Raw genomic sequence first — 14,565 nt, forward strand, 5'->3', positions numbered from 1 at the left:
GACACAAGTTTAGAGTAAGAAAACAAGAAAAATGTTTGTGGAAAAATGTTGCATAAAGTCTCTTATTTTCCAAAACAATATGCAGCTCTTATAATTTAAAAAATCTATTTTACTAGATGGAAACTATCTCAGATTTATGTTTGGTACTTTCTCCAAATTTACAAAGACAATACTCAAGAGTGAACAGCCTAAACAAATAATGTTTCTCCTTTTCCTACACAAAGTCCACTTCATTTCCAGTGTTTACAAACAAAGTCTATTTCAAATCTGGGCTGTCACTGCCACCACCAGCACCCTCATTAGGGACAAGCTTGGATTAACTTGTTACAGTACACACAAACTGACACAGTTCCCATCAGGACTCTCCAGAGCATACTTCAGGACCATGAAAAAAAATAACAAAATGTGTGCTGCTGCAAGTCCTTGGTACCTCTAAGGGTGCTGCAGCCAGCTGTGGGCTCCCCAGCACAGCAGAGACCTGAGAGCTGCCCAAGGAGCTCCCAAGGAGAGCCATGGAAATGCTCCCAGGGCTGGAGGCTCCAAAGGAGAGCCATGGAAATGCTCCCAGGGCTGGAGGCTCCAAAGATGTGCCATGGAAATGCTCCCAGGGCTGGAGGCTCCAAAGGAGAGCCATGGAAATGCTCCCAGGGGTGGAGCCCCTCTGCTCTGGAGGCAGGCTGGGAGAGCTGGGGGCTCAGTCTGGGTAGGAGGAGAAGGCTCCAGGGAGACCTCAGAGCACCTTCCACTGCCTGAAAGGGAGTGGGAAAACCTGAGAGAGACTTTTTACCGAGGCCTGCAGTGACAGGAGAGTGGTTTTAAATGGAAAGAAGGCAGATTTAAGTTGGATGTAAGGGAGGTGGCTATGGTGATGAGGGTGGTTCTGGCACAGGTTGCCCAGAGAAGCTGGGGATACTCCATCCCTGGAAGGATGGGTGGGGCTTGGAGCCACCTGAGGCGGTGGAAGGTGTCCTTGACCAGGGACTGGCAGTGGATGATCCTGAAGGTCCCTTGCCACGCAAACCATTCCATGTTTCTACGATTTCGAGCTAAACATTGAATAGAAAGGTTTGTTCAACACCACCCCAGCCTCAAACCTGGGCACCATCACCCTTCCCAAAGCCTGGACCAGCTGCCAGTGGTAACTGAGCTGGGCTGGGAGCACAGGAACAGCCCTGGCTCACACACAGGGCCAGCCCCTGCTCCCACCCTCCCTCTCCACACAGACACACTTCACTGCAGCTTGCCACTTGGTGATTTTTCTTGATCAAGTGTGGTTTTCTTCATCCCAAACTGGATCTTCATGCAGTAAAAGAATCCTTTTCATGCCTCTTCTTAATTAGCAATAAATTACTAAACTGCATTTTTTTGCCTTTCTCAATGCTAAAGAGGCAGCTTCTCTCCTTTTAAACACTGCAAATTAAATACTAAAATTTTTCTTTAAGTAATACATCTAAGCCCAAAGCACTCAGGAGAACACACTGTGAAAACCAGATCAATGGTAGCTTGTGATTTAAATAGGTTAAATGTGGGTTTGGCAACTTTGCAGCCAAGCTTTTGCATTGATATTAGCAGGTGTTAGATCTCCTTGAAGCTGCAAAAGCTCTGCCAACTCATCAGGAGATGCACAACTCATTAACTCAATTTTGATATAAAAGATAGGGCTGAGAAGCTTCCCTGATGAAGTAACCCTGGAAGGAAACTTTGGTGGTGACTATAATTTATATGTTAGGCCCTCACTTGTCAAAGGAAAAGGTTTTAGCTGAGATAATCCCCTGGCTGGGATTTTACCCTACATTTCACAGCCTACTATTAACAGAATTAATATTCTGCCATGTGTTCTGCAGAGCTGACATATATTTCAGGTTCAACTTTTTTTAAAAAAGACAATGAATAAATACTTCAGGAAAAATCCTCCTGACCTAGTAAACTGTCAGAGCAGAAGTCAGTTAGAGAGAAAAATTCCCTCATGCAAGCAATGACTCCGTAGATTCTTTCCAAAAGAAGCTTTGTTTATGGAGACTTATACAGATAAGAAGAAAAAAAAAAATTAATTCTGTGAAAGGCACATTAAATCTCTGGCCCAACCCTGTTCTGCTACACTGAGTTTATCTAGTTGCAACAGATACCTGAATTTATCCAGATTATAACTGTTTGTTGTGTAGTTTGTAACTCTTTCAGCTGACTAAAAATATTAAAGCAAAGATTGCTCTCATGCTTGTCCACTGCCTTCCCCTCTCAGTTACAGCACAGACCTAAACCCACCTGCTTGACAACAGCACAATTCAAGGGAAAGAAGACTCTGAAGAGGAGAATAAGCCACAGGGGAGAGGAGAAATAGAGTATTTGAAGCACCCAGAAGAGCACCTACCATAGGTGAGGAAAATCTCTATTCCACCCCAAAATAATCTAATATAAACAGCCTCCAAGCAGCTCCTCTCCTCAGCAGTGCAAATCCTGCAACAACTGCATGTGTGGGAGCACTCCAGAAACCTTCAGGTTAGGAGTCAAGAAAAAATCCATGGACAACAGCAAAACCTTCACCAAGAAGTAATAATTTATTTTGTGAAGACAAGAATCAATAAACCAGTTTCCATTTAACCACCTTAACAATAGTTACATCAACCAGCAAAGGTTTATCCTGTAATTGCGTGAGAGAAAAAAAATATACTATCAATCATCTCAGACTATTAAACTTGAAATACTTTCATACTTCATTCTTCTATTCACAATGTGTGCTTGCTTTTATTTTATCCTTTTTTCCCTCAAGTGTAACATTGGATTCCTCTCTCATATCAGGTTCCCTTTTGCAAATATTGTTTTTCCTACTGTTCCTTTCAACTTAAATAGTTTTCAAGTATCATCTTCTCATTTGGTGAGATCATTCCAAAGAAGTGAAAACATCCTGTCCTGTGCTGATACAAAACATTCTGCTCAAAAAGATGCTTGTTTAGTATTCAACCACTACTGAGCCAAAGGTAGGATTTTCACAGATGTATTAAAACCTGGATCCAATTCCTAGGAGGTAAAAGGCAGCCCTGAGCTCATCATCCACTATTTAAAGCTCAGATTTCTTTCCACCCTGTTCATCACTTTGGATTTATTAAGACTAAAGTTCACCTGACAATTCATCATCTTGTCCTCCCTAACTCCTCACATCAGCTCCCTCCTTCACAATCCAGTACCAGGGACCTTCCCAGCCCTCTGCTCACCCTCTTCCAACACAGTTCCAAACACAGCTGAGCAGTTCAGGGCTCAGCCCACATTCCAGAGGGGCTCCAATGAGGACCTGAGCTCTACAAGTTATTACTCCCTTTTTTAATTAATTAATAACTTTCCCTTCCTATCCCAGAGCAGCTTGGTTTCTCTATCAGCTTCTGGTGGGTAATTCCTTTCAATGTCAAGAATGACATTAATTAGACCCTTCTCACCCAGAAGCTTGTTCATTCCTGACCAGAACTTCAATGTTCTGGAAATGGATAAGCTCACAAAAATGGATTTATGAGCCACATCTTCCCTGCATAAAGCCCTGTTTACTCCTTCCTAGTTCAGCACATTTAAGCAATGCAGATGTACACATTAAACTGAAATAAACATGTAAATAACCTTCTTTAGCACAAGTTTCACTCCTTCCTCCATCTTATTATTTGACATATCAAATCTGGAATGTTTCCATGATGTTTCATTGCCTGAAAGCATCATATAAGATAGGGAGTAATTTGATAAGTGTATATAGGGAGGTTTTAAACACATCTCCTGCACTAGGCAGAAATCAAGGTACTACACAATCCAGACTTAGAGTTGCTCTCACACGGAGGGCCAGGAAATCAAACAATTCCCAGTTATCTCATTTCAGAATTGTCAATTATACTTCAAAAATCCAAGGCTAGAGCAGAATTCTTCATTGTTATGAAGAATCAGACAGAATGTGCATTTTTGAAAACCTCAAACATGGCAAAGTTCTCACCGGGAGAGCCACTGGAAGAGTTGGCTGGAGTGGACAGAAAAAGAGGCTGAAGAAGAAAGATTACAGATTTAACATCCCCCCATTCCCTGCCAAGATTAGACACTTTTACAGGCAAATCACAAATTGTATTCAAATTTAGAAGAATACTGGTTTGGTTTTTTTTTTAATTCAGGACCTATAAATCTTTCCATTATTTCAAAGAAGGCTTCAACTTTTTGCCTGTGATCCCAGTTATTATAGTGGCATTGGTGAGGGGGGAAGAAAACAGAATTTCCAAATCAGCATCTGGAGACACATTTGTAACTGCAAAATGAAAATGTCACAAAAGGGTGGCTTTATATACTGCAGCATTTACTTAACATCTTTCAGTGATCTTTTCAAATCACTGTTGTTTTAGCTTTTGTTTCCAGTTAATGAAGGCAGAATTAAATGGATGTCAAGAGTAAGGAATAAATTCAAGCTGATGAAGCACTAATTTTAAATGAGTGTTCTCTTTGAAGGAAATACTCACAAACCAGCTATTTTAATTATACTTTTGATCATCTAAAACAAATTAATAGAAACTGGATATTTTAATTTCCAACTTCGGGAAATCCATGCTGCACCCTTGTGATCTTTTAAAGAACATCAGAGAGCAGGCAGGAAGCCAAATCTGGGCAACATCCGAGTGTAACTTTCATAAATCCTTTGGCCATTAAGGCAGACATAACTGGCAGCCACTCAAGACAATCTTCTTTCATCCCATTAACGCAGCCACCGTGTCACCACAGCCACAAAACACAGCCAAGTGCTCCTCAATACAGGGAGTGCTGTGGTCTAAATTAATCTATTTATCTACAGATATCGATCAAACCAGGTGTGACCTGGAGCTGCACCTACACCCAAAAGCTCGGGCTCTTACTGGCAGCATAAACAAAAAATGACCTGAAATGTGTTAGGGAGTTTTCCACAAAAAAATAAAGATGATGGTTAATTGGGAAATGGATTAAAACAATTCAGTTACCTTCACCACTTTGTCCTGCAATCTCTAGAGTCTAAGTGCACCCAGATACCCTTCACTCCATATGTCCAAGTGTCCAAATATCATAATAGAGCAATTTATTAGGCAAATGAATTCCACAAGAGTTTTTTCATCTGTTAGATGAACATACCAGGCACCAGGTGACAGTGAGCAGAAGAAGTATTGCACCTAACTGAACCTATGGAGGAGGACTGTATAAATTCACATTTCTCGCAATAACAACTATTTAAAGTAAGATATGAGTTAGAGGTCAAAGCCTTACCAAAAAGTGGCACTGCGTCATCTGTAACAGCAGAAAAAAAAACAAATAAAAAAGGCTAAGAAAAAAAAAAAAACCTTCCTCCAGAGAAGGGTAAAAAAAACCCGAAGACAGATTAGGACAAATTTTGGAAAGACAGAAAGTCTTGGAGGATAAAAGAAAGCAACAGAGGAACCAGTTGCTATGGACACATGCCCATAACTGCTGGCTTTGGAAGAACAAACAAGTTTACCAGTGAGTAGGTAGATTTTCAAATCAAGGAGTAGTGTATGTTGGGAGGTTCCTCTGGAAGTATCCACTCAAACCTGGAAGTTGGCCATGGAAGTTGGCCATGAAGACCCACGTGGGCAGCACAGCCCCAGGTAAGTAAATTATTCTTTGCGTTGCTGCTCCCATCCAGGCACAGAGCTCAGGGCAGCTCCCCCTGCCTGCCCTGCCTTGGGGGCACTGCTGCATCCCACTGGGTAAGAAAGAATTCTGCAACACCCCCTGCAGCAACAATCTCTGCAGCTGCCTTGAATTCATGCTGCAAGGCAGAAATTTGGGCTGTGCCAGCTGTGCTGCAGCTGCACAAATCACTCCCCCACTTGTCTGAGCTCCTGTGGAGGGAACCTCTTTTCTGCCATCGTTTCACTCAGGACTCCCAAGTTTCTGACATGGATTTTATGAGGAGAGACAGCCAACAGAATGCTGACCACAGGGCAGGTTTGAGACAAAGCAGAAATTGTGATTAAGTATCTGTCTCACAGAAATACAGACAAATGTGGAGAGAAAAAACAGTGTTGATTAATACAACTTTCCTTTCTCCTTCAGTGTTCAGAAAACCTACTGGAAAAGGAACAAACCTCAAAGGTCCATGGAATCTTTTCTTCCTGGGAATATTGGTATTTCTGTATTTCATTCTAGCAGGGAGATTTATGCACGGTGCAAGGTTGATAATGTTCACCTTCAGCCCCCAGTTTTGCATCACCCATCAATGTTGAAACATGATTTTCTAAAACTACAGTCTGAATTACTGGTTTGAATATGTGTAAATTAAGGGCAAGCACAATTCATTTCAACCCTGACTTCCTTCAGGAAGAAGCATTTCTTCCTGTTCAGCTTGACGTTCCATTGTTAGCTAACAAAAGAAACAATTATATTTTTCTTACATTCTTACTTTTTCTTCCCCATACCTGGCACAAAAATGAAAACCCAATTAAAAAGTATTAGCACTTCAGTCAATTTTTTTAACAGGCCTGAAATTTGTCAAATGCTTCCACAACTGTGCCTAGCACCCAAAAATTTCAATACAGAAATAATTTTTTTCAAGTATTGAGGTAATTAAGGAAGGAAAAAGTCTGGCTTCTTCTATGAGAAAAAAAGGGTGGGGTTTTTTTTTAATTAATTTCTAAATCTGAATCCTGAAATCAATTACTCTGACTTTTTTCAAGAGGCAGCTTTGAACCCTGCAAGTCCTACAACCTGTAATCTACTTAGGATTTAAGGGGAAAATGAAGATGACTGGTCTGGATTTTGAGTGATTTATAGCTTATTTAAAACTGGAAGAGCAAACTCGTGCTACATCTGTGGGATATTTTGTATAAGGGCCAAACTACCCAGCCATGTTTATGCTGTACCCTATTAAACTTAATAAATCCTGTCAGAGACAAACTTGGCCTGCGCTCACAAAGCTCCCGTTTCCCCAGCTGCATACACAAAATATTATAAATAGTGCAAACGGGGTCTTTTGAGGCCAAGGCAATGTCCAGAGAGGTCAGAAAAACTGCCATGCAGGCTAAATGCAGTGAGTTAGTCACCCCTGATTTAGGAAAAGGCAACTGAAGAAGTGGGAAAAGCAAAAGAATCTTATGGAAAGTAATGTAATACCAAAAGAGGTGCCTACCCAGTGCAGTACCCCAGGACTGATATAATCCATACACTGAATTTTGGGGAAGGGATGAGGAGAAATAACCCCCTTTTCTCAGACAAATCTGAGAAAGCTGACCCAAAGGAAGCTCTTCATACATCAGCTGGAGAAGGAAAGTTCCCTTCAAATGCACATTTCTTGACAGAAATAAATGTTAAATTCAAATGCAAATTATAGGGAATAGATTGTTTGCACATTCCCTATGGAAATACATTCTAACTGTTCAGAAGAAAAGGATGACATTGCATTGGGGACAGGACAGGCAGAGGAACAGGAACATACTGCCATAAAACCTACAAGGGCATTTGTTTTCATCATCATTACAGGGATAGAACACTGGAAAAGGTCTTCCATTTGGGAAGTGTGGCAACTGCAGGCAGAACTTTGGCAATTCCACGGAGGACACCTCAGAACCAGCCTTTGTGAAGGTCTTTGCCTCCACTTTTTTGTGAGGGAGATGGTCGGATGATGCCTGAGGCCTGAAATCTCTTCATTTCTACATACATTCATACACAGCTCAAAGTTCATTTTTTATTCCCATGTTCACTTCCCTTTACCTTTCCAGGAGAGCCCTCCTCTGTCCCCACCTCATACAATTAATTAAATTGCCTTTAAATTTTACTGCACTTGTCAAACCAAGGCCAAAGACTTTTATTTTCACTGCTCACCTGTGCCTTCAGCCACTTGATCTCCTCTTTGTCCTGTGTGTGTGACCAGAGCTGAACATCAAAATTCCCTGCTATCATTCCCTCTTTCTGTTCTCAGATCACACCTGGGTTTTGCAGTGCAGTCACACTGTGGATCCCTGTGATCAAGCCCCACTTGGGGTGGGATACTTCACACCCTACAAAGGAACCAGGACCAGGCAGGGACAAGCTTGGCAGGGACCTCAAAAGAGCATCTGGTTTTCATGGGATGCAAATGGATTCCTTGGGTGCTTTAGCTACAAAGCAGTCCAAACCTGAAATTTCTCTTTATTACTTCTTCTCTTGCTCTTTCCTTTTTTTTTTTATTATTGTTTGTTATTTTGCAGTTCTATAGTTTTTGCAGAATCCTCCTGTAGCATCTCCAGTTTTTGAAAAGTGCTTTGAAATAAATATGAACGTCATAACTGGTTCATATTATGGACTTGACCAGTGCTAGATGTATCACCCTTTCGTACCCAAAACAATTCCTTTACTTTTTTTTTTTTTGTTGAAAATAACTAATCATTCACTAAAAATTATGTACTATGTTTAAAGATTGATTTGGCTATTAGTTGAAAAAGGCAAGCCTTAAAAAAAATTGAAAGTGTATTTAAAAACTGTCAAATAAGAGACAAAATTAAAACTATTGCCCTGACAACAAAGAATGATTTTCATGTTTTAGTGAATACAATTTGACTTGAAGGTATCTCAGAAATATCCAGCTGGCCATAGATTTAACATGAAGACCAAGGGCAACTGCTGTGAAATTTTATTTTCTCTTGACAGCAGGCAAAGCCTTAATCATAGCAGCTTTGTCTTTAAAACATAAACTGTAACAGCAATGTATGGAAAAAATCATTAATCTCCCATACAGACAACATGCCCTGTCATAAGCAGACACACAAATTAAACACTGACTTGGCAGCTGTGAGAAATAACAACCATAATTTACTTACATTTGGGCAATAAATTTATTGGGGGAACTTTTGGTTCAGAATGGGGCAGAATTTTTAGTTCTTGCTCCCTTTGAAAGAGGACTTATTTCAAAGTGTTTTCAAAATGTGCATTGTTAACTCATACTGCAGAAATTGCAGTGTACCACTGCACAGACTTCACAGCTCAATTAATCAACACATTTACATAAAATAATTAAGCAGCAGAAATGGCACTCATAATTAGTATGCATACAAAGGACTTTTAAAAAATTCTTTTATTTCCATGGATGAAAGAAACACCAGACTATGGGATAAAAGGTATAAAAGTGAAAATAATAATTTGTTTCTTCAATTATTCTTGTCTTATTAGAATGTAACAGAAAAAATCAAGCTGGGTGAAGTCAATACACACATAAGTTCACTTAGCAAAACTAAGAAAAATACCTATAATTGTGCTGACTATAAAAAAAAGGACAAAACTATCTGAACAGTATATGTGTAAGCAAACACACTCATTTAACCCTTGTAACCCTGCTAAAACGCAGGGTAAAACTGCTGACCCAGAAAGGAAGCCTAACTTGAGTGTTGACTTCACTACTGCAGGATTTCTTCAGCTTATTTTTAATTAGGCAACTTCCAATTTAAAGAAAATGAAAAGGCCAAAATTCCATCATGTTCTTTGACATCAGCATCCCCTGGGTCACCAGCACTTGTCAGAACTTATAAATTTTGCACAAAAGCCTCTCTGATTTGAATTACCAACAGAACTATTTCCTCATTTACCACGACCTGTCCTGTTTGCTCTTCATCTCTCAGCTCCTCACACCAGTTCTGTCCTGGGCATCCCAAGCTTTAATCCCCATGGGTCCCCACACCAAGGCCAGAACTGGCTGAAAAATCCAATGTGTGAATATGCAGAGCCCAGCTGTGGAGTGTCACACATGGGGAAGGCTTCAGCAGCTCAGCTGTGCAGTCCCACAAGGACAGAGGAGAGAATTGATCTGCTCAGACCCTCCCACCATCAATCTTCCCCCAGTGCCTCAGACACACCGTGCACAGAATGGGGATGGAAAGGCAAGGCAGGGTCTGTGGTACAAAATGAGATATCCTGGGGCACACAACGAGATTACATCTATTACCATAAATTATGAAGTGATTTAGGCATAAATGAGGGCTGTCATGAAATTTAATTTTAATGGTTTGATAATCAAGCAAGAAACACAATAATTGCCGTACCTATGGTTTTTCAATAAATTCAGATCACTGCTAGTGGCAACACTTTTCTGTTCACAGACATTAATACAATTCCCTCCAAGAGCTGTCTGCTATATTTTTCCATGTCAGAACAACCTGTTGATTACCTCGTTGCTGGGATAAACAAGCTCAGATTTCCCACTGATTACATTCAAAACACTTACACTTTGCTCACTCTTTTAACAGTGCAGCTGACTGCTTCAAGAAACAGATTTTTTTTTTCTTCCTCAAGAAACTGGAGACTCAGCTAGTCCAGAAAAAAATCTCTAGAGGCTGAGCTTTCCAATAGTAGACATAAGAGAATTTGCTTCCCTCAACATCATCACATATGTTCAACTGGAGAGATTAACAAAATATGTTGATACCACTGATATTTTTAATTAGCTGAAGACATTGGCAACACCTCAGCACCACTCACTGCAGCCAGAACTTCATAGTGTAACTTGGCTGACATCTTTTCATCAGGACACCAGGACTCCAGTGCATTTCCCTGTGGATATTAAAGTTTTAAAAAACTCTTGCAGATGTAAAGAAGCAAAAATTAATTTGAGTTGGAATTTAGCTTTGCAGCGAACCCTAAAATTATTTTCAGGAGCTCAACAAACAACCATCCAAAACTCTTGCTCCTCTGTTTTGTTCAACCAACCTCACAGGAGAGGGAGAACAAATCTCCTGTCTTTTCCTTCTCTACTCCAAATAAATCTTGGTTCTCTTCTCTCCCCATCATAATCTCGTGGGGAAAAAAAGACCTCAGACTAAAACATGTCACTAATTGTCCCACAATGGGATAGGAAGGAACATTTCAAGTCATGTGGAAAGCAGAGATGGGAATAAGAAGTCTCTAATTAACATCTTGGGATACAGGGGGGAAAAAAAGGCTGATCCTATCATTTGTTTGTCTGCAAAACAAGCAATGATGAAAGACAGAAAGATGAGTGAACAAAATAATCACTGAGCCCAAATTATCATTTCTGACTATAAAATGACAGGGAGCAAAATGTTTCTCTGTCCTAAAATAGAGGGAGAAGAGTGTCACTTCTCAGAAACACTGCTTATATATATCTCCAAGAACAGCTACAATGCACACAGTAAATAATTACAATTACTGGCTTAAAAAGTACAGCAAATTGTAAGTTTAAGCTTTTCTGAAAGCTAAAATGATAATTTTCACTAGTCAGCAGAATAATCTTACTGTAGAAAAAGGCATCTATTTTCCAGATAGTCTTTTAATGGCCTAAAGGATGTCTCTTTTCCTAAGTAGTATAATACCAGTTTTTCCTAACATATGCAGTGTTATTGTAGCAACTGTTATTGCCCTGTCTCTAAGTTAATTGAAGCAAACTGCCCTTCAGACCTTAAAATAAAAATATTGTGCAGTATTCTACATATTTTATCCATTTTACATGAATAGAAATAAGACAGAGAACAAGACTGGGTTGGAATGCACCAAATAATGTGGATACTACAAAATGGATCCCAGGGACTGCCCTTGATGGGCTCAGAAAGGTTTGGCAGTGCCAGCACTGATCTCCTGACAATCCCAGACTTTTTTTGGCATTTCTGTTTCCATCTCCTCACCCTTCCCATTGCCAACACCATGGTCAATTGTACAGCTTCATTATAAATCAAATATATTACAGAGAGTATTCTAATAAGGGCAGCACCCATCAGCATTCCTAATTTTCTACTGAAGCAATGCAAGAATCCCCTGCAAATTCCCTCTCAGAAGGGAAAAACTTACATTCTACAGTGACCGCTCTGTAATGTAGAGAAGAGAAGCAACACATCAGAATTTCCAAGTTATTTTATTTTCTAAACATCCAAAGTGGGAAGCAAAAGAGGCCAGAGTAAGCAGGATGCAGCATTATCCTTCCTTGTGGTCTGGAGGCAGAGAATACGAAAACACTTAAGAGTCCCCAGCAATAACAAAAGGGACAAAGAAAACAATTTCCTGCTACCTCCACTCTGTCAGGATGGGAGATTTCAAAGTGAGGGTGATGAATGGAGACGGAGTAAATTACAAAAGGAAGAGAAAGTGACCAAAGCTGGCAAAAAGTCGTAATTCAAATAAAGGTACAATGAGGCAAACATTAAGAATGAGGGCAGCAGCAAAACAGGGGAAATGAAAGAAATAATGAACTTGATTGAAAAGCCTCTCTTGAAATATTGATCAGGTATTAATAACAATCAATATCCAAAAACATTCCTAAAAGGAGACTCCAAAAGAGGGATGTGTTGAAAAGCTTTGTATACTTGGGTTGAAAACCTTGGTTCAAAAGCAGATTCCAGGGAATGTCTGCCCTGTGTTAAAAAGCAAAGATCTGGAGCCATTGCTTCAAAAAGGAAAATATCTCCTCTTCTTTTCTTTTTTTTTCTTTTTTTTTTTTTTCCCCAAAGAGCAGAAAAAGCCTTTTCCTAGGAGCAGGACTCTAATTTTAAAGCCCAGTGTATGTTTCACCTGCTCTTCTGTAGTAGATCTATTGGAATAAAAATTAAAGTTCATGGCAATATAGGAGCCATATACACAGTTTTACAATGAAAAGCGCTTACCTTGAAGAAATAGATAATAAATGAGTTTAGAACCAATGGAAAACTGTGCAATTTCTAACTAAGACAAAAAACATATTTTGCAATAAGAATAAAAATAACTTTGAAGGTTTAAATATCTGCAACACATATACAATCTCCTTTGATAAATGACTGTTTCAAAAGACTTATTGAAAGGGTTTATATCTGTTACAATGTAATGATTTAAAGATATTTAAATTTAAATCCATAGGAAAATAAAATCCAATCAAAGGGATGCAAAGAAATTTTATAACCTGATTTGTAACTTAATTTCTATCTGTTATATATTGTCCCAAAAACTGAGAATTAAAAATTTCCAGGGGTTTGAAAACTACAAAGACAATGCAAAAAACAAGAGGCATAAAAATAAAATTATACAAAAATATAGATAGGAACAAGAATATTTTGCTGGCTCTTTAGACTGCTTTTTAAAAAAGAAAAAAAAAGGCAATTCTTTCCAAATAAAAGAAAGAAGCACTGTATGTTACTGATGGTTTTGTCCACTGCTTGGTAAAGTAAAATTCAACCTGAATTTGAGTCAACACGTTTCCACTTGGTTGTGCTTTGGGAGTCACCAAGGCAAGAAGCATTCCAAATGTACTGCTATTTTACCTAATCTGTAATTCCTCTTGACAGCTGCATTCCTTGCAATTAACGTGGTTTGACTTTGAACTTAATATTCATCCAAGAATTTGCAGACATGAAAACATCTCTCTTTAACCAAGTTTCTCTGCTGCAGGCTTTACACTCTCCCAGAAAAGAGAGAGAAGTGCAAGGAGCCCAAAAGCAAGATTCCCTTTTCCATATTATCACCTTTCCAGGATGAAACTGGAATTCAGGATGCAATGATCATCTGAAGGAGATTAATCAGGCAGCCCTGAGCTACAGCCAGCAGTAGGAATCTGAGGCAGGTGTGTAATGGCAAATAATGGTTAATAATGAGCTGTACATCACTCTAGCAGGGTGGTAAGAATCAATACCCGCAACAGCCTGCTTGATCTGAAATATATTTTCCCACAGAGATTGGAATTGCTTTTCTTCAATTCTATTTTTTTTCCTGGAGTTTTCTTTGTAGGAAAAGTGAGGAAATGGCTGGGGAACCACATAAAGAAAAGTTAAAACTGGGAAAGGATAACAAACTACTGAGATCAAGTTTTAACACCAGGATTACATTTTACATTCAGAGCACTTGGAAATTACATTCAAACACTCCACAAAAGTTAAATGAGCTGTGCACCTCAGTACCAACTGCTTTGTATTTCATTATTTTCAGGATCACTACATGCAGAGCCAAAATAAATTTACTTGAGATATTGCAAAAACTTAGTGATGCACCTCCAAGGAAGAAAACTTTTCTATTCTTTTACACATGTACAACATTTAAAAAGAACAACAGGCACCTAAATGTCATCAATTGTGTACAGAAAAATACTAGGGCTAAATGTGGGCCCCTCTGGCAGTGCCAGCACTCACCGCTGGCACTCCCCGGCATGCAGAATTAAATCCTCGTTGTTCCTGGCACTGATGGTCAGCTCATGCTCCGTGGAATTGAAGACATCAAGGAGGAGGTGGCACTGCCGGGTGCTGTTCAGATGGAGAGAAAAAAAAACACCATTTCAATCGTGATATTATTGTATGCTTATCAAAATTGGTATTTATACATGGATATCAATATATGTACAAATACATACATTCACAAAGAGGTTTTATCTCCTCCTCCAATTGTAAGAATATCCCTATCCTTACAAAAACAACCTTTTTAAAAATAGAATTAATTTTTTTTGCTAGAACTAAGCAGAAGGGTAGATCCTAAAGAGAAGCAGTCCCATGACAATCCTGTCCTGCACAGTATCAAGCTCCACAGCATTTGTTCACCTCTCTATATTCTCACTTTGTAGCTTTCACATTCACTTCTGTGATGAAAGCCACAGATATTTTTCAGTTCTTTAAGCCTTCACATAAAAAGAGA

At 39.3% G+C, this 14,565-nt stretch overlaps 1 protein-coding gene across 3 annotated transcripts in view; it reads right to left on the reverse strand.

Moving 5' to 3' along the window:
* The window catches only part of TRAPPC9 (trafficking protein particle complex subunit 9), a 431,865-nt gene that overhangs the window by 272,653 nt on the left and 144,647 nt on the right, over nucleotides 1–14,565 (reverse strand). For all 3 annotated transcript variants that reach the window (XM_041420836.1, XM_041420834.1, XM_041420837.1), the window contains one exon: nucleotides 14,070–14,180. In XM_041420836.1, coding sequence (XP_041276770.1) covers nucleotides 14,070–14,180 — 111 coding nt within the window. The remainder of the gene's footprint in view (nucleotides 1–14,069; nucleotides 14,181–14,565) is intronic.

Source organism: Onychostruthus taczanowskii, unplaced genomic scaffold (genome assembly GCF_017590055.1).
Source record: "Onychostruthus taczanowskii isolate IOZ18803 unplaced genomic scaffold, ASM1759005v1 scaffold66, whole genome shotgun sequence".
NCBI lineage: Eukaryota > Metazoa > Chordata > Aves > Passeriformes > Passeridae > Onychostruthus > Onychostruthus taczanowskii.